Genomic DNA, 21,434 nt, shown 5'->3' with positions numbered 1-21,434 from the left:
TGAGTGTCATTCGTTGAGTTATAAGCGAGTTAAAGAGCTTACAATTCTTTGTTATGAAAACAAAGCTTTTGTTTACATTTTGAATATTGACGTGAACATCTCAAATTTAGACCTAAAATGAATTTGTTAATCGTTAGGAACTGTTTATTTATGGAAAATGAATAAGAAGATAGCCAAGACAACTTAACACTGATACATGTTTATTGAACCTATGTAAACAAAAACAGGGCACGAGCCTTGTTTACATGAAAAAGAATTTTAAGCACTGTGTTTTGCTTATAACTCTACTACTGACTCTCAAATTTCAAATGAACATTAGAAATGCATTCCTTATTCATTGTTAATAATAAAAACAGAAAAATAGAATTTGACCAAAATCGTGACCATACCCCTTAAAAACAAAGTGAAAATTTCCGATTATCTCTAATGTACTTGTATTTTTATATGTACATGTACCTGTGTGTGTTTTAATGTGTAAAAAAAACACCAAAATCTAAAGTTATTTAGAAATTTGATGAAAAAATGAATTATGTAACCACTTTTATGTAACCAAGCTTTTAATTACCAGTACATGATAATGGCAAATAATGTCACATTGAATTATTTGTTCAGTAACAGGCTGTCTGACCAAGAGTTAGGCAACATAATCAATTGTTTGTGAAATTTGATAGCAAGAATTAATTCATATTTGAGAGACGTGAATTAATTTTCACTTGATTTATCAAAAACTAGTGATAAATATGTATAAGAAAATGGGATCACAAGACTGGGGCATTTTCAGGGGTTATTTTATTCTTGCGTCAGTGGGACAGTCTTTTTAAAAAAAAATGAATTATAAACACTATATGCTGCAAGCTGATCAGGAAAATTGTATAATGCTAGTTAGCTATTGTTAGAAGGAAAATACGTTTGAAAGCTACATGTACATGTAGTTCACGTTATGCATGATTGCTAGAAGCACTTAATGTGTGTTTCAATGTTCATATGATCATATTTAAGTAAGAAATAAATTGAGAATTAATTATATATTCAACATGAAAACTGCAAGCTGTTACTGTTACATCTTATATTAATTATGTTGTATTGAATATGTAATTGGTCTAATCACTGTATTCTTGTTTAAGTTTTTCTTAGAACTTTGAGCTGACTCATTTTCTTTCTCGCTTAGAAAACTATCTGATCCTACTCATGATGACAACAAAGATATACAACTTCCTGTTCGGAATCGTTTACGAGAGACAAATGATAACAATAAGGAAAACAGTATAGATGAAGTTCAGGTGGACCATCTCGTTGCCAAGGGCTATGACCGTTTACGAGTGGTGGATGCTCTGAGAGTGGCGAGAAATAACATGACCATGGCTGAGGAAATTCTGGAAACATTTGTCAGGCATTGAGGGTTTATGCTTGGGTTATTTTATATCAGGCTTACAAGTGCTCAGTTCTATGAATTTTACTTCCTGCAGACAGTATGTTAATATACGGACTTGCTTTGGTGCTCCATTCATGTGACAGGCGTGTACAGACGTCGTCTGTGAAGTACATATGTAATTATCTCCCTTTACCATGTTTACCTTGGAGACTATTATAGGCTCTTGACTTCTGTTTTGAATTTTTTTTTTTAAAATTACCAAAATGTATTGCTTGAATATTTGTGCATATAACTTAATTTATACAATATCATGTACCTATGAATGGAAGTTAACTTCCTTAGATTTACCAAGTACATTGTATGTTTATGAATGTGATGATAAGCTATTTTCAAATATGTAATATGTATTCTGGCAAACTTAAAGTTTATGTGTACATTTACAAGAAGTATTAAAAGGGTGTTTTATAGGATATTTATCAGCATTTTTAATCAAAGCCAAGATATACAGGAATACTTGATTTTTTTTTTGGCCTTTCTTTATGGCTTAATAATACTGTAACAGGAGAAGCCAAGTTTGTCCCAATTTGTACCTATTCAAGCTAACGATTGGTCTATAATTGTCAATTTTCTAAATTTTTAAAATTTATATAAGTTATGAAATTATCCTAGTATTAATACAAAGAAGAGAAATACAGAGTAGAATATATTTTCCAAATTAACGTCTCATCGGGCATGTCAATATAAAGTATTCCATTCGATTGTCACAGCAAAAAGGAAAAATCCGAGGCTTGTTAATCTAATGAAGAAGCAGCCGTTGATTGGTTAACTAGGGGCAGCTTATAGTCTCATGAAACCTTAACAAGTTGATCTTGTTGTGAAAATTAAATAATTCAGGTACTGTGATACCGACAAATTATTTTATGTCTTGGCTTGTCTTAAATTTGCACTCTACATGTATACTTATAAAGAATTATTTATTTTGTGTCTATTGTGCATGCAGATTATTTAATACTGTACATACAAAGCATTTTGTGGGTATGTATATCTATCTATATATTTTTTGTTACTAGTAGGTCCCAAGGACCAGCGATTGGCTGACTTAGTTAAATTTGGTTGCTTGTGTATTACAGGGTTGACCCCATTAGCAAACCAATTTTTTTTTTCTCTCAATGAAAAAGTTTATAAAATGTACAGGATATATTGGCCAAGTTGGTTATTTTCAAGATTTTTTTTTTTTTTGCCTTTTACAGTGCACAGCGATGCATAGTGATTGGTCAATTCATCATTTATCAAGTTCATTTCCTGTCTTCCCATATTCCAGTTATTTATAGAGTCTGGCCATCTTGTTTTGTGTGCAATGATATTTGAATTTAGAAGGGTTGTACCAATCTGAATGTACCAATATATAAACATTTATTTCAACATGATGTGAGTTAAATCATGGGAATTTAATTAACAAGAGTATTAATTGAAAAGGGGTAATGATTTCAAGAATTTTTTTAAGACACCATATTTTGATGCATGTACATAATACATAGTTCTTGCCATCCGACAAAGTTTTTTGTAAATATAACAATGCAAATATTGACCACTTCATATTTCTTGGCCTGGACACTGAATCTCTCAATCACTGTGAACCTGCTATTCATTGTTTTATTATCAACTATAATACATGGTATATTTACTTTTTCATAGATTAATTGCTTTTTCCCACAACAGTTTACTAGCAGTATATAGTTTATTTTCAAACTGTCTCCCTTCCTGTGCATTGAATTGTAGCTATTTGGATTACATTTTACTTTTTTTACCATCAATAAAATTTGATTGTACCCATATTAGCAATTGGTCCAAAATCATGATTAAATCACGTTTGCAGAGATCAAACAAGTTAATTAATTTCTAACTCAATTATTTCTAGTTAAGAGAATCATGACTCAGGTTTATTCCAAATGGTTAGATCTATTTTTAGTGATAACACATGAAATAATAACAGGCATTTTAGGATGGTTGGGATCTGAAACTATTAATATAGGATAAAGGCTGCCTCTTGATATACCATGCACCCCCTTTCCCATTCGAGTTCTAAGATTTCATTTTTTTTATCTGATTTCAGTGTACGTTTTTGGTCATAATTACAATGTTTATGAATGTATGAAGTGGCATGAGGTATGATAATTGTACTTACATGTATATTGCGATATTACCTTTTTCAAGAATAATGCAAGATTTACTGCAATATGTGTAGTGTGGAAGTCTAGTAACAGGTAATCGTCATTTTAAAGTATTCATTAAAGCAACAGTCCCGGTTCACAATAGGTTGAAAGTTTCTTTGCAAAGAAATGCACGTAATCCTAAAAAGATCACAATTTTCAATAAATAAGCATCTGTCCTTTCATTTCCATTTGATGTATTGCTCTACATACCTCTACGTACAAAATTCAGTGTTGAAAACGGGTAGCTTTTAAATCAGTGAGATGATGTCCATAATGTGTGGCAAAAATGATATTGAAACATTACTTCTGTAAACAGAAGAAAAACTAGGAATAGCAAAAACCAAAAAAGGATGTTTAAGTTTAAATTCAGGTAAACTGTCGGTGTTACGGACTATTTTTCACTGTGACAAAGCTATATTAATAGCAAATGCTACATGTAATCACCATATCGCCATGCTCTTAGAGCAGTCCAATTTTTTATAGAGGTTTAAAATTAAGGTAGTTCTCAATATTTCCTGGTCTAATTTTTTTTACAAAATAAAGCAAATCAAAATAGTTTAAGTGGCAACATGTCATATGATTATGATTTTTGTCTCATGCATGTCTAATTATTATCAATCCCCAATGTAGCTCTGTTTTGTAGACTCAAACCTTCCATGAAGGTAACTAGGGGTGCCGGGTAACTAGCATGCAGTCGAATTATCAGGGAGATTGTGGCTCCTGAAGGTTTTCTTTTTTTGTAATATATTCTGCAATGACATTTTAATTGCAATTTTGAAAGTTTGGTCAGACATGCATACTGTGATAGCTGTGTGTTTAAAGTGCATGCTGTACTTAAACCATCTGATGGGTACACTCCGCAGAGAGTGGGGGGATATAACATACATGTACAATTTCAACAGATTTTTTTTTTATTGGAGACTTTGTTATTAATTTAGTTGTATGCGAGAGTATGTATGTATTGTTTCTTCATTGTTATTTGTTCCATTATGACATCAAGACCAGTCAGGTCCAATTAAAAACTTAAGAAAAACACCTGGTGTTTTTGTTATTTGTGATGTACATGTATTGTTTTCCAAGAAACCATAAACACACAATGGGGAAAAAAACACAATGGGAAAAAATGTTTTTAATTTTTTCTCATTTTATAAGTACAGTCCTCATGCTTTAGTTGTTCTGCTTGTACACAGGGACATATACAAAGGACAATTTGGTCACGAATACGCTGAATGATTATCAGCCCAATCCATTTAGATAGGTTAATAGAGATGTTAATAGATATGAATTTAATGATCAACCCTTTAATTGTATGAAGCAGGATAAGTGAATTAAGGAAATGTAATTAGAAAATACTTTAAACATATTTAGTTTAGTGGTATTCATATTTTGGCACACGTATATCTCAATCATGTCAATATCCCACTAAAAAAAACTTCGGTGTCCAAATACACTTTCTGGCAGCATTTATCACATGAAGATATAGTAATACTTAAGTTTGAGAACATTTATGTCCATTGGTGCCTACAATAGTAAAAATCATGAAATTGAACCCTAATATGTGAAGTGTGCATAACCAGCCAGCTATTGATGTTAATTATGTTAACAGTACATATAACACAATGAAATAGTGGATAAGTAACTTTTCAGGACTTATGGTACTTAGATTTGTCCATCTTTAAATTTTAATCTGGTACAGCAAAAAGTGATTTGAAAACTACTGTGCATGTACCTCATCTATTCTATTGTTTGCATATCATATGTACATGTACTGTGTAAGCAATTCATTCTAAATCTACAACAGTTGGGGCATAGTCATCAGGCTCTGATGTAAAATCCCATTTGAATTTTTGTGTTAAGTAGTCTCTAAATTTAAGTCCTCTTTTCTTTAGATCACTGTCCGATGACATATTTTCTAGATTAGAAAAAAATTCTTGAAGGGTTGATGTAAGAAAATTGTTTGCTGATAAGATGTCTACGAAAAAATCCTCTGGTGTTTCTTGAATATGGTAATGAATTACACTTATGAAGTTCAAGAACAAAGAAGCGTGATTCTGTAGGGCTTCCTCACTAGTACACATGACATGCACAAGATTTTTCCATTGTTCAAAAGCATCCAGCACCTGGCCAATCAGAAAGCATATGAAGGCAAACTGGATTTCTCCCAGAATCTTTGATTCATTTTCCTTGTAATTTGAACAAAGTATGCTCTCTAAAGCATAGCTCGAGTCAATGCTGTATTTAGTCATTTCTGCTGGGGAACATCCAGGAGGGTATTTCTGCTTGGGTATTTTACTAAACTGAATTTTACTCTCTTCTCTCACTTTCATATATGGCAATCTGGATTCGGCATCTTTAAGAGAAGTTGGCTCGGCATTTTCTTCTTTGTTATCTTGCAAGTCCTTCTCCTTGGACACATTGGTTTCATCCTGGTCTTCTGAAGTCTTTGTGCTACCAGAAGTTTTTCTCAATTTTCGACTTTGTGTGTTGCTGACCTCAGAAACAAAGTCTGTGACAGAGCATATTCTTTTACTTTGAGGCTGCAGCTTGTCCAACAACTCTGGAGTAATGAAGTTGCTCAGGGATACCCATTTTTTGTACCTAAAATTAAAAAAAAATTTAAAAAAAAATGTTTATACCGGTACATTTGTATATATTTGTACTGCCAAATGGCAAAAATGATAAAACAATCAAACCAACACACTTTCGATAGTAATTAATGATGACCTCTTTGAAATTATTTTTGTTTTCATATCTTTAAAAACAAAACCACCTCCGACATGAAGAATATAATATTACTTACCCTTCATAAGGGTATGGCCCAAGAAATCTGTCCAGATCCTTAAGATTGTCCTGTATACGTTGGACATCATCTGCACTGATACCATCTTCTGTCAGTTCTAATTTTGAAGGAGTAAACACAGCAATAATTTTTTACCAAAATCGTGACCATGCCCCTTTTAAGTTGTAGTTGCTAACTAATACTAGCGCAAACTTATATTCAAAACTACTTGTTTCAATCTTGATGAGTGGTTTGACAAGAAAAGATGTAAACATTTCCCTTTATAAATCTCTGTAAAAACCTGTTTTTGTTTCTGCAAACTTTTTTGAGGGGAAAAATGATAACATATCAAAGAAGATATCTTGGATATTTTCCCTTTCATCTACTTCAATTGCTTTTCTTTCATAGGTAAGAGTATTTTTATTAACCAGGTTTTCCAACGAAAAAATCCGGTTATTAAAATGGTGAAAATGGGGGGCGGCTGCCAAAAGGGTACCCTCATTGTACGGATAACTCCTCCTACAGTTTTCAAGATAGGAAGTTGTTCTTTTGCAGATCAATTGTACATATATTAATTTATCGAAAAAATACCAGCTTTTGAACTTAGTCATTTTTTGGCAAAATATTGCATATAGGGTACCCTCATTGTACCGATAACTCCTCCTACAGTTTTCAAGATAGGAAGTTGTTCTTTTGCAGATTATTTGTACATATATCACAGGTGTGCATATTGCTAGGATTTTGATTTCTGATTATTTATGTAAAAATACTAGCTTTTGAACATATTCATTTTTAGGCAAAATGTTGCATATAGGGTACTCCATTTCACTGGATACGGGTTGAAATGGATTATGGATACAGTTCACATACCGGTAAAAGAAAACCTGGTTTGCTGTCACATTGACAGCTTTACACTTGTTAAAAATTGTCCAAATGGGCTGCATAAATATCTTGGGACAGACTATAATATATCTGTACAGGTACATTTATTAACATGTGTAATACCTTCTGCAATTGGATTCCACTTGCGAACCACCACACTTTTTTGTTCAAAATTAATAAATGTTCCAGTTCTTGGTCCAACTTCGTCTGCTTGTTTGTTTCTAGCACTGGCAAAAGGAAAAAAAAAAGAATTTCAAAAAGAGAACTTTTTATATATATATATATATATATATATATATATATATATATATATATATATATATATATATATCATGTTTGTCATAAAGGCCTAAAAAAAATATGTATCTATAAAACTTTGATTAGATTTTTTGAAATTAAGTTCACTATTTTCAAAAGTATGTCTCTATATCAAATGAAAAATCTTGTATCATAAGTTTACAATATGCACCTGTAATATACAAAGTGGATTCCTGGGGGGATCATTTTTACTCCCTTAAACAGGGGTCCAGCCGTCCAAGAAGAGTAATCAAACCCAAATTCCGTGCCTTCAGGGACATCAAGGCACACCATAGTTGCCCCTTCGTGGAAAAGAATCTGCGCCGTTTCTTGGTCCATTGCAGTGCTTTAGCTCATGGAGATAATGGGACTATCTGAGGTAAACAAACAATGATTACGTATCGAATGCGTTGTGTTCGAATTTCCTCAAAGTTTACATTAAAACAAACAAATCAATATTAATACAAACCTGTAAATACACTAAAATAAAGATCCTTTATCAATGTTTATACACATTCAATAAATCTTTCGGAGATGGCACAAAATTGATAATAGAGTATATGTAGGCACGGTAAAGCAAAGGGCGAATAACTCTGTTTTGTTATGATGAAAGTGTCTCAATATTTTCGTATTTTTCTATGGCGGACAAAGTGAAAGTAGGTCACGTACAACGGCGAATTTCACAGCCAATACTGGACGGACTGCTTTTTAATAAAGCGGTAAATTAAGAAAAAGCATTACAGCTTGCGTATTTTTAATTAAAGCATTTTTAAACTTTGTAACTTAAGAATGTCGTTTAACCAAAAGCTAAAATTTGTGTCAGAAACTTATATATCCGGTATACGCTATTTAAACAGACACTATATTTTGAAAAAAATATAAATAGTGCCCTTTTTAAAAAGTAAATACTGATTTACCTTCGTGCACAGAAAAAAATATCATTTAAAGACCACCTCTATATCGAAATAGAATGGATTGCCTGCCCTTGATTTCAAACGGAGCTAACAAAGCCTCGCTTTCGAATTCCACCACATGCTTTTTTGATATGGCCGGATCAACATAAGAACACTCTCAGGTAAAAATTAAATTATATATTCATTACTTAAGTAATTTTCCTATCATAAATAAATTAAAGAGGACATTTTTTTAATGCTTCGAACGATTGTTATTATGCATAGGCCTAATTGAATTTTAATTTATCAAATCATGATCAATGGAAGGCGGATCCAACATGAACATGTACATGTTCATAGCAAGACGCTCTTAAGAATAATTATATCGTAATTATGTTGTCTAAAGTAAAGATTGTGGCATTCATTTGCTTGTGTTTTAAGGAATAAATTAAACTTATGTTTCAGAAATTTTGAAAAAAAGTTCTTGAAGGTTATGTGGCGTAAATGGTTCACGACATTTTCCCGTACTTTTTTTAAAAAATAAAGTGCGGGAAAATGTGGCAGTATGTATATTGTGACGTAACAATAAATGCTCGTCATTGTATACAAGTTTCACTTAGGGCAATTTCTTTATAGTTTCTGGTGTTTTTTTTTTGGTTTTAATTTTAAAATAAATTTTAAAATATTAATGCTTCACAATTTTCCTTTGCAGACATAAAATTGAATGGAATACAGAGTTTTATTAAATCAGTGGATTCAAAAGGAACACCACTGACCAGTTGTGTTACTTTGAAGTCTTTATGATTGAAAAATTACCTGTAAATATTTAAACATAAAAATCTTTGCTTGCATGCAATTTCTTGAAAATTAATAGAATTAAAAAAATCACCTTGATGTTTACATTGGTCCAATGAAAATGGAAAATTATTACCCCCCCCCCCCCCCCCCCTCAAACTGCAACCAGTATATATATATGATAAGATTTATGAATAAAAGATATCTTCCAGTTTCTTAATTGGGGATTTTAATTAGTAGTTTGAAATTTAAATTTTATGATTTGACACTATATCAGAGGCAAAATTTTTCACAATTGTCTCTAACTATTTCAAGAAGCTTCAATAGTTATATTTCTATTTTGTTTTTATTAGATTGAATGTTTCATATGGATTATCTGGATTATAAAAGTTCAGGAGCAGAAGAAGATGAAGTAAGTCTTCCACAAGCTATTTTAGAAAAAGCAGTCAATTTAATAGACTCTTTTTCCTGTGAAATATGTAGCGAGGGGATTTCAGCAATTCATACGTTTTTAAGCGATGATTTGCCCAACAAAATTCTTATAATTAAGGACCATTTACAAATGTACATAATTGAACATAATCAGAAACATTTAAAAAGACTACTCGTACATGAATTGAAACAATACATAGACAAAAAAATTGGCAATGTTTTGAAAGATTTGCTTGCTGAAGAGTTCATGAACATCACTGTCTATCGTTCAATGATGAAAAAACTGAAAAAAGCTTGTGGTTTACCTGACTATCTGTAGCAATTACTGCCAATAACCCTCAATGGAAAACCTTAACACAATAAATGTAAAGACTGCAATTGAAATTTTTGACCAAAGTCTGTTCAAAAACACTTCAAATTTTTTGACAGATGCATTTTCCTTGCACACCAACACTGATTGTGAGCTTATTAACATTCCTGCTCTAAAATCAAAGCTACACAGATATAAATCAAAGCTTAAAAGCAAAAGAGGAAATGCTAAAGAGCAATTTGAGAATGAAAGTTTCACAGTTCCAATACATACAGCAGCTCCTCCAGAAGGAAAATTTAAAAAATTTGAACACTCAGTTTATAAAGAAACGTGTGAAAAACTAGCTTTAGACCTTAATGAAGTAAAGAAACAAACAACTGAAGAAATAACAAAAATCAGGGTTGACCAAGCCAATGAATTTGCCAAAAGTGAGAGAATACACAATAAAGAAATACTTCAATTGAAAAGATCACATTCTTTTGAATTAAGTCAACAGGGGAAAAAATCAAAAACTGAAACCAACAAGAAATCCTCAAAAATCAAAACACTATCTGCTGAAATAAATCACTTGAATGGGAAACTGAATGAAATCTCAAAAAGGAAAGAGGCATTACGATACAAAAATGTCTTGTTGCAAAGAAAACTTTCAAGGGCATCAAAGTTCAAATTGTGTAACTCAAAAATAAAGAAACTGGAAAATATCATTTGTAAAGAAAGAAATAAAGTGTCTGATTGTTTAAGGGAAATTAATGCTTTAAAAGACCAAAATGTGGACATAAACAACAAACTAGTTAAAGCCAATGAAACAATTGCAGATATGTCTAACAAAATTCATTGTATTGATAATGACAAGTTAGACGAGTTAAGAGCAGAAATAAAAGATCTTAGGACTGATCGAGATTATTTACATTCACTTTTGCAAGACAACATAGAAACAGAGTTGTTAGACCCACAATCAAACACATACAATGTAAGTACTAGACAGTGTATCATGAACTTAACAAGTTATAATGTGTCTTCTCAAAATGTAGGGCCAGTCATTGAAGAAGTATTGAAACTTGTTGGGAAAAAACCAAATTCTGTACCGTCTAGAAAAACTGTTGATAACATTGTTTTAGAAAAAATTGCTGTAGGTCACAGGCAACTGACAACAGTACTTGGTATCCCCCAAAACACTTGTCTCTACGGCGATGAGACAAGAAAATTTGGGAAGATATATCAAACGTTTTTAGTTAGTGATGAGAGCCAAACAGTGTATTTTTTGGGACTAAGAGAAATGGTTGACAAAGCAGCCAGAACAACCATGGATACATTCCTAGAAATACTTAATGATATCACAGATATGTGCCAAACATATAAAAGTAATCACATTTCCAGTGGACAAGACATTTTAGTTAATATAAAGAATTTCATGTCAGATAGGGCACAGACAAATATTGCTTTTTGTGCATTACTTGAAGACTACAGAAGTCAAATATTGCCTAAATTTATTCCCACTTGGAATGAATTAACAGAGGATGAACAAAAAATTGCAGTAAAATTGAACAATTTCTTTTGTGGACTCCACTTGCTTGTCAATTTTGCAGAATGTATCTCACCCATTCTTTTAGCTTTTGAAAAATTACAAGAGCATGAAAAATGTGAACTAGATGATGAATCAGAGGATGAAGATTCTTCTGATATTCCAATATATTCATCTGATCCTCATACCATTTCATTTCTTCGTTTTTGTAGTAAGTGTTTTTCGAGAGGAGGTGATGAAAAAAATGGTTGCTATGGTGCATTTCACACTTACTGCAAATCTAAGGATGAGAATTTACACTTTGTTGATTTTAGAGGGAATAGGTTTAATATAATATTCCTCATGGGTCAAATTGCATTTTTTCATCACAAAAATATCAGGCATTTTTTCGAAAAAGTTCATGGAGCATCCAATAGGCTACAGAAATTAACTTTGTCCCTTGTTAAAAAGCCATACGTGATTGCCTGTTGCAAAGTTCTTGGAATTTTGGCAAAAATTGTTACAGGTCCATTGTGGAGACTCATAGAGAGTAACAAACATGTATTAGATCTAAATCAAGATTACCACACTTTATTATTATATTTTGACAAAATGAGCCAAGATGCAACAGCTTTCATTTCTGGGGAAGACCATCCATTTTGTGCTGAAATTATGGAAAGAGATAAGGTTTATGATATGCTCATTCAACCAGATGAAAACATTGATGGCATAGCCTGTGCATGTGCTCAGTTAATATTTAAAGGACTGCACAAATTGCTGCAAAAGGCCATGAAAGAACAACTTCCTGGTGGTAGATTCTATGATGCATCTGCAAACCTTCAACAACAAACTCAGTCTGTGATCCCCCACAATAAAATTCCAGAGAGAGTTTTTGGTATTCTTGATTTCTTTCTACACTATCGACCAAATTCTACCACAATAACTAATGAGGCTTTCCTTATGTTTGTTTTCAATAAGACGTCGCAGTGGTTAGAGTACCTTCCAGATAATGAAAGAGAATCAGTAATAAAGGATAGTATAAAGGATGGTAGAAAAATAAGGGAAAAGTACATTGAAAGACTGAGAGAAATAGAGAACAACAGAAAAGTTAAGTTGAGAGAAAAACAAGTAGCACTGGAGAATAAACAGAGGAATTTGCTGAAAAAAAAGTCAAAGTACACCAATGATGTCCTTTACTATGGCTTATGGCAAAATACAGAAGATGTTGACAAAATATTGGATGAGTTAAAAGGTCTGGCTGAAAAAAAGAAAGCAATATTAGCACAATTAAGGTTCAGACAAAAAGTTTTGAAACAAAGTGTCAATGACAAAAAATTATTTCAAATGAGTGAAAAAAATAAAGCCTATTCATTGGAAAAACTTACAGAAAACCTAAAAAAGTTAATTCAGGATGCTGCAGAAGGACCATTGGAGGAAAGGACAAATCATAAGAATCCTCTATTTGTTGGAAAAAAAATAATTCACAAGTTCAATGAAGGAGAATGGCCTGGAAGGGTTATTAGTGTTGTAAAAGGTTTTCCTGACTTTTATAATGTTGTATATGATTGTGACTTAAATGATCAGTCTAACCCAGTGGCTATTTACACATACAAGTTAAAAGATGATTATAAAGAAGGGAATTTGAGAATTGTTCCGGAGGTGAGGAAGAAAAAAAATTTAATTGCTGGAGCTAATACACAAGTTGAAACACTCTGGGAAATGCACAATTTAGCACAGACAATTTGTTTCAGAGGTGCACCAAATACACGTACACAGATTGAATTTGTCTTGAACATCGCACCAAAATACTAACTACACAATTACACTAATTTTGCATTTATTTTAACACTTAACATATGCCTAGTTTTTCTTAAACTATCATATTTAACAATCTAATGCCCTGAAGAAGATATAATTTGAGTAAAACTGTAAAATTTGTATCCATTTTTACCTGTAACATTGACTGCTTGCCCTCAGATTGATTGGTCTACATCAATTTAAGATTAATCATAATTTCATTTTATATTGCTGAAATTTTATATTGTATATGCACACTATTACATGCTTTTGAATTTATATGCTCACTTCTTAAAAATTTTATAGAAAAATATCTTTAGATTCTCAACTGTAAATAATTAGCTTATTCATTCTAGCATTTTGAAAATGATATGCACTTGGTAATATTATTGAACCTTTTTTCATTTCAGATTTCAACAGAATCGGATCAGACGCAGAGGACATGAAGTTGAAAATATGTGTACCAAAAAATGTATTATATAACATTCCTTAATTAAAAATTGTATTAATTGTCTTGAAGTTTCCTATTTTTCAGTTGACTTGGTAATAACAAGTTAATATTACCATTTTAATTACCGGTATAGCTCAGATTTATCAGATGAGCACTGAACATCATACATTTAATTAATTGCACATGATATTTAATGCATATTTCTCAAGTCTTACATGGTGTTTAATGAATAATTTGTTTCAGAAAAACTTTTTCTGGGGTTTTAATAATCCAATACCCCATGGACATTTTTCTACTTATCCAACAGTGTAAATTGGCAGGGGGGTGGTCTTACCAAACGCTGTAACTTTTTTACTTTACGAGATATGAAGCTCAAATAAGTTACAAATAGCTTGAGAAAGATGATATTAACACTATTTGTAACAAAAAATCGGATTTTTTTAATTTAAAAAAATCCTTTACCGTGCCTAGTATATGACTAGTAAGATTTCCGATCAAGACAACGATATGAAAACGCAACATGCGATTTTGTTTTCATACACATTGAAGAGCTTGGAAAAGGGGGCGTAACTCTGGAGAGAGAGAGAGTAATTTAAATTTTAATGCTCATGTAAGTTAATGAATGTTTCGTTACACTTTCCTATTATTTGAAATTTGGAATGCTAATTTTTTTACATAAACAAGAATTTTTTAAAATGAATAAATTTTTCTGAAATCATAATATATGATATAGTTATGTTTATTTTCAAAACAATAAACATTGTCTGCGTGTAAAAGCATGCTATTTATAAGTATTTGACAACCTGTGGAGGGTAATCTGAAATATTAATTGATTAAATCCGGTATTTTCAAAAAGGATTCTTCTATATACATTGTATAATCGTTAAATAAATGGCAATGTGATAAAATGGTGGAAGGGATAGGGGTAATAAATCTAAAAGGGCTTTAAAACCTATTTGCCACATTGGAAGCAAACACACTGACCTACTTACTTGCCAAAAGTATGTTGATTATTTTCTTTTCACTATATATTTCATTGAAAACCACCCTTTTAAAAAAGATTGCTTACAAGTGCACTGTAACCTCGACCTCTTGGTCGATTTCGAAAAGATCAAATAAATTCAGAATTTTTCTAGTATTTTTTTTATAGTATTTAAATATTTCCTAACCTTCTGTTAATTAGATTTGACATTAACAATCCAAAGGAAGGAAGATTTTTTGGCTTGCATATTGCAAAGGATATACGTGTATTGTAAAGCACCTAAAATATCTTAGTGTTGTGTTTAAAATATGTAAAATATCAAATGGCGTTGTAAAAAACTATTTTAATGTATGTCAAATCAAATCTGGCTAGATCAATATAAATCTCTTTTAAATCTAACAAAAAAAAACACCGTCAGAAATTTTTTTGTTTTCAGTGAAATGTATAGGGGAAATGAAAAAAATGACATAAGTTTGGCACGTGAGTGTAGATTGAGCTATTTGTAGATTGCAATATCTAGGTGTGAATAAATGGTCTTAAATAATGACAGAACTTGCTATGGTATCTTGGAATGATAAGGGATCTTCGATATGGCAGGGGGAATATCCATGTATATGGTCTTCATTAATCTACTGGCATGTGAGTTTTATATGAGGGGAAATTTTATTTTAATTTCTTTTGGACTAAGCAATGAGAATTTTTACTTATTTATTTTGTCTTTTATTCGACTAAAGGTAAATCCCAATGTCCATGGATGTCTGTCAACTTTGAATTTCAATCCAAAGAATCAACGCACATTTTTGTACTGTGTTCTATTAACTATCCTCCATCAAACTATCAGACTAGGCAACAAATAAACCCACAACAATACCTTTTATGCGAAATATTTAAGTAAATATTGACCCTTATATAATTATGCTTCACAATCCTATTTCATTGATGCATCATAGGCGTATGGTTATTATGTAAAAAAAAAATCGAACTGCCTTTCATGGTAAATGACAGATGGCAGTGATTTTATGTTCGCTACATACATGTATATTATATATGATGAAATGATGTTAGCTTTGTGTGCTGGAGGACGACGAAAGACTCGGTTTAAGTACATGTATACGGTAAAGGTGGCAACGGTTTTCAAACTAAATATAAAAGAGCACTCAGACTTAAACACTTGTTTTAACAAATAAACGTCTTTTATTATGCAAATAGATACATAAAAGGACTGGACATTAGACAATGCCTATACAAATCCTGTCCCTAATACGGCTTATAAATTGCATGATAAAGAATATTGCTTTTATAAGTAAATGCACGGATCTAGGGAAAAGGGGTCGGGGGTCCGGAAAATTCATTCATTCTTTATTCACTTTAGGCTTTACAGCCCACCAAGATTCATGTTTATACAATACATACATACATGTACTACATACTAGTATTCCATACAAATAAGCAAATGGAACAGGAATTTAGACACTATACTTAAATCATAGTAACAAATAGTTCAAACTTATCAAATTCACACCTGGAAAAAATTCTGGATCCGCGCATGGAGAAATTGCTCTTAGTTTTCCTCTTTGTTTTGTGCATTTAATTGTGTAAATTTAATTCAATGCCACCAATGTATCACAAATTTAAGGAAATCCCAAAACTGGATATTGTGTATATGAAATATAAACCACTGGTTATATGGTAAAATAATTACCATATAATTGATGAGCAAATATTGTCCAAATTCACTTTATTCTTTAAATATTTTATTCTGAAATAAATAAACATACATGTATGATATACCCTCTACATAATTTACTTTCGCTTCCTTTGAATTATCAATAAGCTAATGATTTTCAACAATAAAAATATGTCTGGATAATATGTTAAAAAGATAGAGGAATATAAGTTGGATAAAATTCCTATATCATGATGGATAAGATACTGAAAATAAGAATTAAAAAAAAAACGCTTTCCGAACGATGTGTCTTTAACATCGATCACATCGATCCGAACCCTTTAAAATTAGGTTCAATATCAGGTAACAATACGATTCCAACTGGTGTTCGCGTGTCGAAATCTTCAATTAATTTAATTTGTATAGAACTTCCATAAAAGGAATCTGTGCATGCTCTTTATTTTGTCATAATTTTATTTAGGTCTAAAAGAAAACAAATCAAATTTAATCATGAAAAAATTTGGAGTGATGACGCACTATAAATCAAAAATATCTTTTTGTAATTATAATGTATCCCCAAAATTTTATGCTTTAGAAAAATAAAAGAATTTCGTAAATCCTGGCCAAGTTTCATACTGGTATATCAACTAAATAAACCATTTTAATATGATTGAAAAGGCTCAGTGGTAATGGCACAAGCTATTTGATAACCTTAAAGAAGTGGGAATATTACCATGCTTACTTTTCCTTTTCTTAGTTCCCTTCTTATACTTTTTTTGGAATAGATCAATCACTTGCATTCTTTAAGTTAATTGATTTAATTCTTATCATATACTAGATTGGTAATCATTCATCAAACTGTTCTGTGTTTGAAAATAACATATGTACATGTACTATAAAATGACAATTTCCCACCTTAAGTTTCATTATCCGACCGGTTGAAATTAATTTCTTAATAATAATAATTTAAAATTTCATTGGTTTAAGAAGACGTATTGCGGAATACTGGTAATTAATGTGATGATGAACTTACTCTTCTGTCTTTCCCCTGCTTTTAAAACAACTCTACACAACATGACAATATTGTTTGTCTACTGTTGTTCGAAACTTATTATAAATAAGTTCTTTGGCGCTTTCACTTCTTTAATTTCAAAGTGTGAACGGTATTTACTTTTAACAGTTTTTCAAAAACTTTAGAAATATTGACAAGTACGATGTGCCTTGAAATTATATTTCTTCGAAATAATCTTTTCCAACTTAATGTTCAGGTACAATATGGTATACATAACTGCCGTTTTCTTTATCTAGGTTTTTATTCTCCATAATCTGACCAAAGAACCTTTTGAAAAAATTAACGTTTCTCTTATTAAAAGAAATATTTTCACATCAAGATTGTTGAAAATTTGTTTTAAGAAGTTAATTAAAATCGTTTTTCATTGACATTTTAACGAATACTAGAAAACTTCGCATTTATAGGCTAACAGTACATTCAATACGTTGATTATTACTTCTTGGTAGATCGTATTACGAGTTTGGTACATGTAGTTGCACCCAATTTACTTAGGTAATCTTGAAACCCTTTAGCATTCTGTAACTTATTTCTCCAAAATAGAGATTTAAAGTTAGACTGGTATTTCAGGTGTGTTGAGCCTTCCCACGGCCAACCACACCTGTCAGCATGACAAATACGCCTGTGGAGACGGGGCCTGCATCCCCGTTAACTGGGTCTGTGATGGAGAAGTAGACTGCAAAAACGATATGGACGAACAAAATTGCGGTATGTGGCCTTTTTGATACCAGGCTGAAGCTAGCAGCCACTAACAGCAGCCACTAAGCCCGTATAAAGTAGAAGCCAATAAGGAAAATCATCAAAGTACTGAGAGTACTCGAACAGAAAATTATATTTTACTTTATTATCGGCATACTTTAATTAATATCAATAAGATTTATGCATGGGTAATTTCTATGAGCATTGACAACTTTGGAGGAGCATGCCTGGATAAAATTATAAATGCGTTTGTGTTTGCATTTTTAAAAAATTAAATGGTAAAATAGTCAAAGGCTATGAAATAGAATATACAAATAAAAGCAATACATGTATTATGATGTTATCTTTAAAAGATGAACTCTCTTTACTCCCTATAAATATAGCTGTAACATTGCCATCGATTGAAAGTAGTGTGACGACCCCCCCCCCTCAATTTATATAGGTTTAAAAGTTAATAGAATTTTAGAACTATACCTTAATCGACTGCTATAAGTCTGAATAGTTACAGATCATCCAACAACTTGTAGCGGTGGTTCATATCAATGCAGCAGCGGTGCATGCGTCCCACACAGATGGCGCTGTGACGGGGAATTAGATTGTAATGACGGATCAGACGAGGAGAACTGTACTTCAACTGGTACTTAATAAAACTAGAATACATCAAAAATTAAAAAAAAGAAGCATTCGGGAGAACACTATAAACTAATAAGGGTGATTTACTGATACTTTTTGTAGTATCAGTAACTGCTACCAAATCCACAACTTCGACCATGACGTCATCGATCAGTTCTGTACCGCCATTAACAAGCACAATGCCTATATCTTCCTCAACAATTAGTTTGTTGGTACGTGGCGTTATGTAAAAAAAGGCACAACTGATTATCACTGTACATTAAATGTTTTTTCAACTCTACAAAAGTGGGCGTTATACTTTTCGATTTTTAAAAATTCCTACAAATTGTTTAACTCCTTTTGTTTTATTGTAAGGGACCAGACCCGAACTGCCGGGATGAGCAGTTGAACTGTCATGTGCTTGTTACCGACATTGACATTTGTTCCATGCCGGCCTCAGCACAGCTTCTGTGTGCATCAACCTGCCGTATGTGTAGCGGGTCCTCCGGATCACAAAATCACGTGACAGACCACCAAACGACAAAGCACAATCCTGGTCATCCAACAGCTTCAACTCAAACAATGACGACGTCGACTCCAACAACGATGACGACCACAGGGACTTCGCACTCTCCCTATACCGCCCCGTCCACTAATGTACCAGCAGCATCAGGCTGTGTAGACGCCGAGGACAACTGTGAGCATCTGGTGAAAACAATCAACATATGCAGTGATCCAGTAAAAGCAGAGTTCATATGCCAGAGAACATGCAATGCCTGCGGAACTACCGATAATCTGATAATTGGTTAAGATTCAACGATGGTTATTTTTTATCTAAACATACATGTATAGATATAATTTTATGTAGCTCTAATACAATAAAGAACGAATGTTTAATATCAGTGTTAACTCTTTTTTTCGGAAAATCATTTGGAGTCTTTGCGTTTTAATATGGTGAAATCATTACATCCTTATAATTGTCAATGCAGAGTCACTTTGCGGCTTGATTTTATATTATCATGCATATTTGAAATATATTTCGTAGGTTTTAAATGAGCTACTAGTATTGCATGCCTGTAAATGTATTTTCAGGGGAAAAAAATCACACTTAATAGTTTGAAATTTCTAGTATAATTGCAAACTTTGGGATGTATCAAAATCCGGATTGCCAACTATAATGATGCAGGTAGGCTTATATTGTTTATTCAGAAACGCCAAGCATTATCAGATATCATATAAAGTATTCGTCGGGTACTCCGGCTTTTTTTTCCCACACCAATGACCCCCTCGCGCTAACATCCGTGCCAAGGAGAGATATTAATATAAGTTGTAGAACTTGTTTATCAATCGTTGTAAAATAAATAAAGTTCAGTTCAGTTTAATCGTCGTCTTATAACTACTAGTACATTGTTACTACAGTTATCTACGAGATCAAAGCAACACCACGTACATTAGTCAAGAAATAAAGTACGAGTATTCATGAATGTTGCAAAATAACCCCCTTGGTCTCAAAATGTTCTTTGAAATATAAAAGCATCGGCTAGATAATGTTACTATCATATTTCAAACAAAATTTGAGACCGAGGAGGTTATTTAATACAACATTCAGGATAACAAGAGTTTTTTTTTTATTTTACTAGCAGCTCGGATTTTCCACTGATCTTTTCTCCTGCAGAGAGACAATGTATTGTTATTTTACGGCTGTTCCGTTTAATGCCAACGGTTTTGTTAGCAATATGCCGACAACATATTATTGATTCTGGATATCTGATACACCTTTCTCAATAAGATATCGTTGAAACATATTCCTTAAATATTATGAGTAATTTAATACGATTATTTCTACCACGCGTTATTTATTTTAAGTAAAAAACAGACATGGAAATGTTTTAGGGAGGTCCTGAAAAGAGCCGCCTTGAGCTCTTTGAAATAAGCAGTTCGAGACAACCCAGATCGTTTTTAGATGACATTTACATTATTTTAAAACCGTGTACTTTTGATCTGATAATTTACTGATGACGTTTTGGGATATATGGGTAAATAATGTCCACAGCAACATTATTTAGTAAATTATCAGATCAGAAATAATAATTCGCACTGATCATTAAAGTATAAGTCAAAATTGTACAAGGTTTTAAAGCACTATCAATATTACGTCTTCTATAATGCCTAAATGTGGCTGTTTAAAGAACCCCCAAGCACACTTGCTCTGCGTTCTCTTCATATTTAAAATATAAAAGAATATTAATAATGGTATTATATCATCTTTAAATTTTAAAGTTATCTGTTCCAAAGATATTTTTATAAAGAAGAGAAGCGTAGTTCATATCCAGCAAAATAATCATATGTCGTCTGCATATCAGATCGGTAGCTGTGACTGATACTCATTCTAACAAACCTTTGGGGTTACACGGAACGGCATTCTTAATGACCAATAGTTCGTCTCTCTATAGGTGAATCAACCAATGAACGACCTGTGATGTTAGTAAAAAAAAACCCTTTGGGGTTACACGGAACACCATTCTTAATTTCCAATAGTTCGGCTCTCTATAGGAGAATCGACCAATGAACGATCTGTGATGTTAGTAAAGTAGAAATAAAGTCTTGTTGTCGTGAATACTGCAGGATAAACTCTCCCCGAACTGCAAAATATATGCAATAGGATTTAACGGAAAAAAATTAAT

The 21,434-nt window shown here is 32.2% G+C and overlaps 4 protein-coding genes across 15 annotated transcripts in view; 3 read left to right on the top strand and 1 right to left on the bottom strand.

The window, feature by feature from the left end:
- Positions 1 to 4,116, top strand: part of LOC105327949 (E3 ubiquitin-protein ligase CBL-B) — a 32,984-nt gene extending 28,868 nt beyond the window's left edge. For all 10 annotated transcript variants that reach the window (XM_034448123.2, XM_034448130.2, XM_034448126.2 and 7 more), the window contains one exon: positions 1,169 to 4,116. In XM_034448123.2, the coding sequence (XP_034304014.1) occupies positions 1,169 to 1,397 (229 nt within the window). In that variant the 3' untranslated portion in view covers positions 1,398 to 4,116. The remainder of the gene's footprint in view (positions 1 to 1,168) is intronic.
- A 196-nt stretch (positions 4,117 to 4,312) lies between these two features.
- Positions 4,313 to 7,882, bottom strand: LOC105327918 (protein AAR2 homolog). The gene is made up of 4 exons (XM_066075179.1): positions 7,716 to 7,882; positions 7,370 to 7,473; positions 6,386 to 6,482; positions 4,313 to 6,183 (listed from the first exon to the last, which is right to left on the bottom strand). The coding sequence occupies exons 1-4, from the start codon at positions 7,880 to 7,882 to the stop codon at positions 5,367 to 5,369; spliced, it is 1,185 nt and encodes a 394-aa protein (XP_065931251.1). The 3' UTR covers positions 4,313 to 5,366.
- On the top strand, positions 7,792 to 19,645 carry LOC105328958 (very low-density lipoprotein receptor). 3 transcript variants are annotated; one of them, XM_066075181.1, is made up of 5 exons: positions 7,792 to 7,922; positions 18,010 to 18,147; positions 18,641 to 18,775; positions 18,874 to 18,983; positions 19,126 to 19,645. In XM_066075181.1, exons 2-5 carry the CDS (start codon positions 18,129 to 18,131, stop codon positions 19,558 to 19,560), a joined length of 699 nt encoding a protein of 232 aa, XP_065931253.1. In that variant the 5' UTR covers positions 7,792 to 7,922; positions 18,010 to 18,128; the 3' UTR covers positions 19,561 to 19,645. The 3 variants fall into 3 exon arrangements, with proteins under 3 accessions (XP_065931253.1, XP_034304013.2, XP_034304012.2); XM_034448122.2 differs by lacking the exon at positions 7,792 to 7,922 and adding an exon at positions 15,217 to 15,343 and having other exon boundaries at positions 18,647 to 18,775; XM_034448121.2 differs by lacking the exon at positions 7,792 to 7,922 and adding an exon at positions 15,217 to 15,343.
- LOC136273038 (uncharacterized) lies at positions 10,303 to 13,717 on the top strand. The gene is made up of 2 exons (XM_066076794.1): positions 10,303 to 13,133; positions 13,682 to 13,717. The coding sequence occupies exons 1-2, from the start codon at positions 10,791 to 10,793 to the stop codon at positions 13,715 to 13,717; spliced, it is 2,379 nt and encodes a 792-aa protein (XP_065932866.1). The 5' UTR covers positions 10,303 to 10,790.
- Positions 19,646 to 21,434: the final 1,789 nt, after the last annotated feature.

This window comes from Magallana gigas, chromosome 2, assembly GCF_963853765.1.
Source record: "Magallana gigas chromosome 2, xbMagGiga1.1, whole genome shotgun sequence".
In the NCBI taxonomy this organism is placed as follows: Eukaryota; Metazoa; Mollusca; class Bivalvia; order Ostreida; family Ostreidae; genus Magallana; species Magallana gigas.
This window is presented reverse-complemented; position numbering and strand designations above follow the sequence as displayed.

What these genes read in the sequence shown, in the direction of transcription:
- LOC105327918 (XM_066075179.1), bottom strand. Translation starts at nt 7,882, where the DNA reads ATGGACCAAGAAACGGCGCAGATTCTTTTCCACGAAGGGGCAACTATG. An exon ending in ATCCACTTTGTATATTACAG is followed by an intron (nt 7,474 to 7,715) that starts GTGCATATTGTA and finishes TCCTTTTGCCAG; the next exon opens with TGCTAGAAACAAACAAGCAG. An exon ending in GGGCCATACCCTTATGAAGG is followed by an intron (nt 6,184 to 6,385) that starts GTAAGTAATATT and finishes TTTTAATTTTAG; the next exon opens with GTACAAAAAATGGGTATCCC.
- LOC105328958 (XM_034448121.2), top strand. Translation starts at nt 15,295, where the DNA reads ATGGCAGGGGGAATATCCATGTATATGGTCTTCATTAATCTACTGGCA. An exon ending in CTTCATTAATCTACTGGCAT is followed by an intron (nt 15,344 to 18,009) that starts GTGAGTTTTATA and finishes CTGGTATTTCAG; the next exon opens with GTGTGTTGAGCCTTCCCACG. An exon ending in GGAGAACTGTACTTCAACTG is followed by an intron (nt 18,776 to 18,873) that starts GTACTTAATAAA and finishes TACTTTTTGTAG; the next exon opens with TATCAGTAACTGCTACCAAA.
- LOC136273038 (XM_066076794.1), top strand. Translation starts at nt 10,791, where the DNA reads ATGTCTAACAAAATTCATTGTATTGATAATGACAAGTTAGACGAGTTA. An exon ending in ATTTGAGAATTGTTCCGGAG is followed by an intron (nt 13,134 to 13,681) that starts GTGAGGAAGAAA and finishes TTTTCATTTCAG; the next exon opens with ATTTCAACAGAATCGGATCA.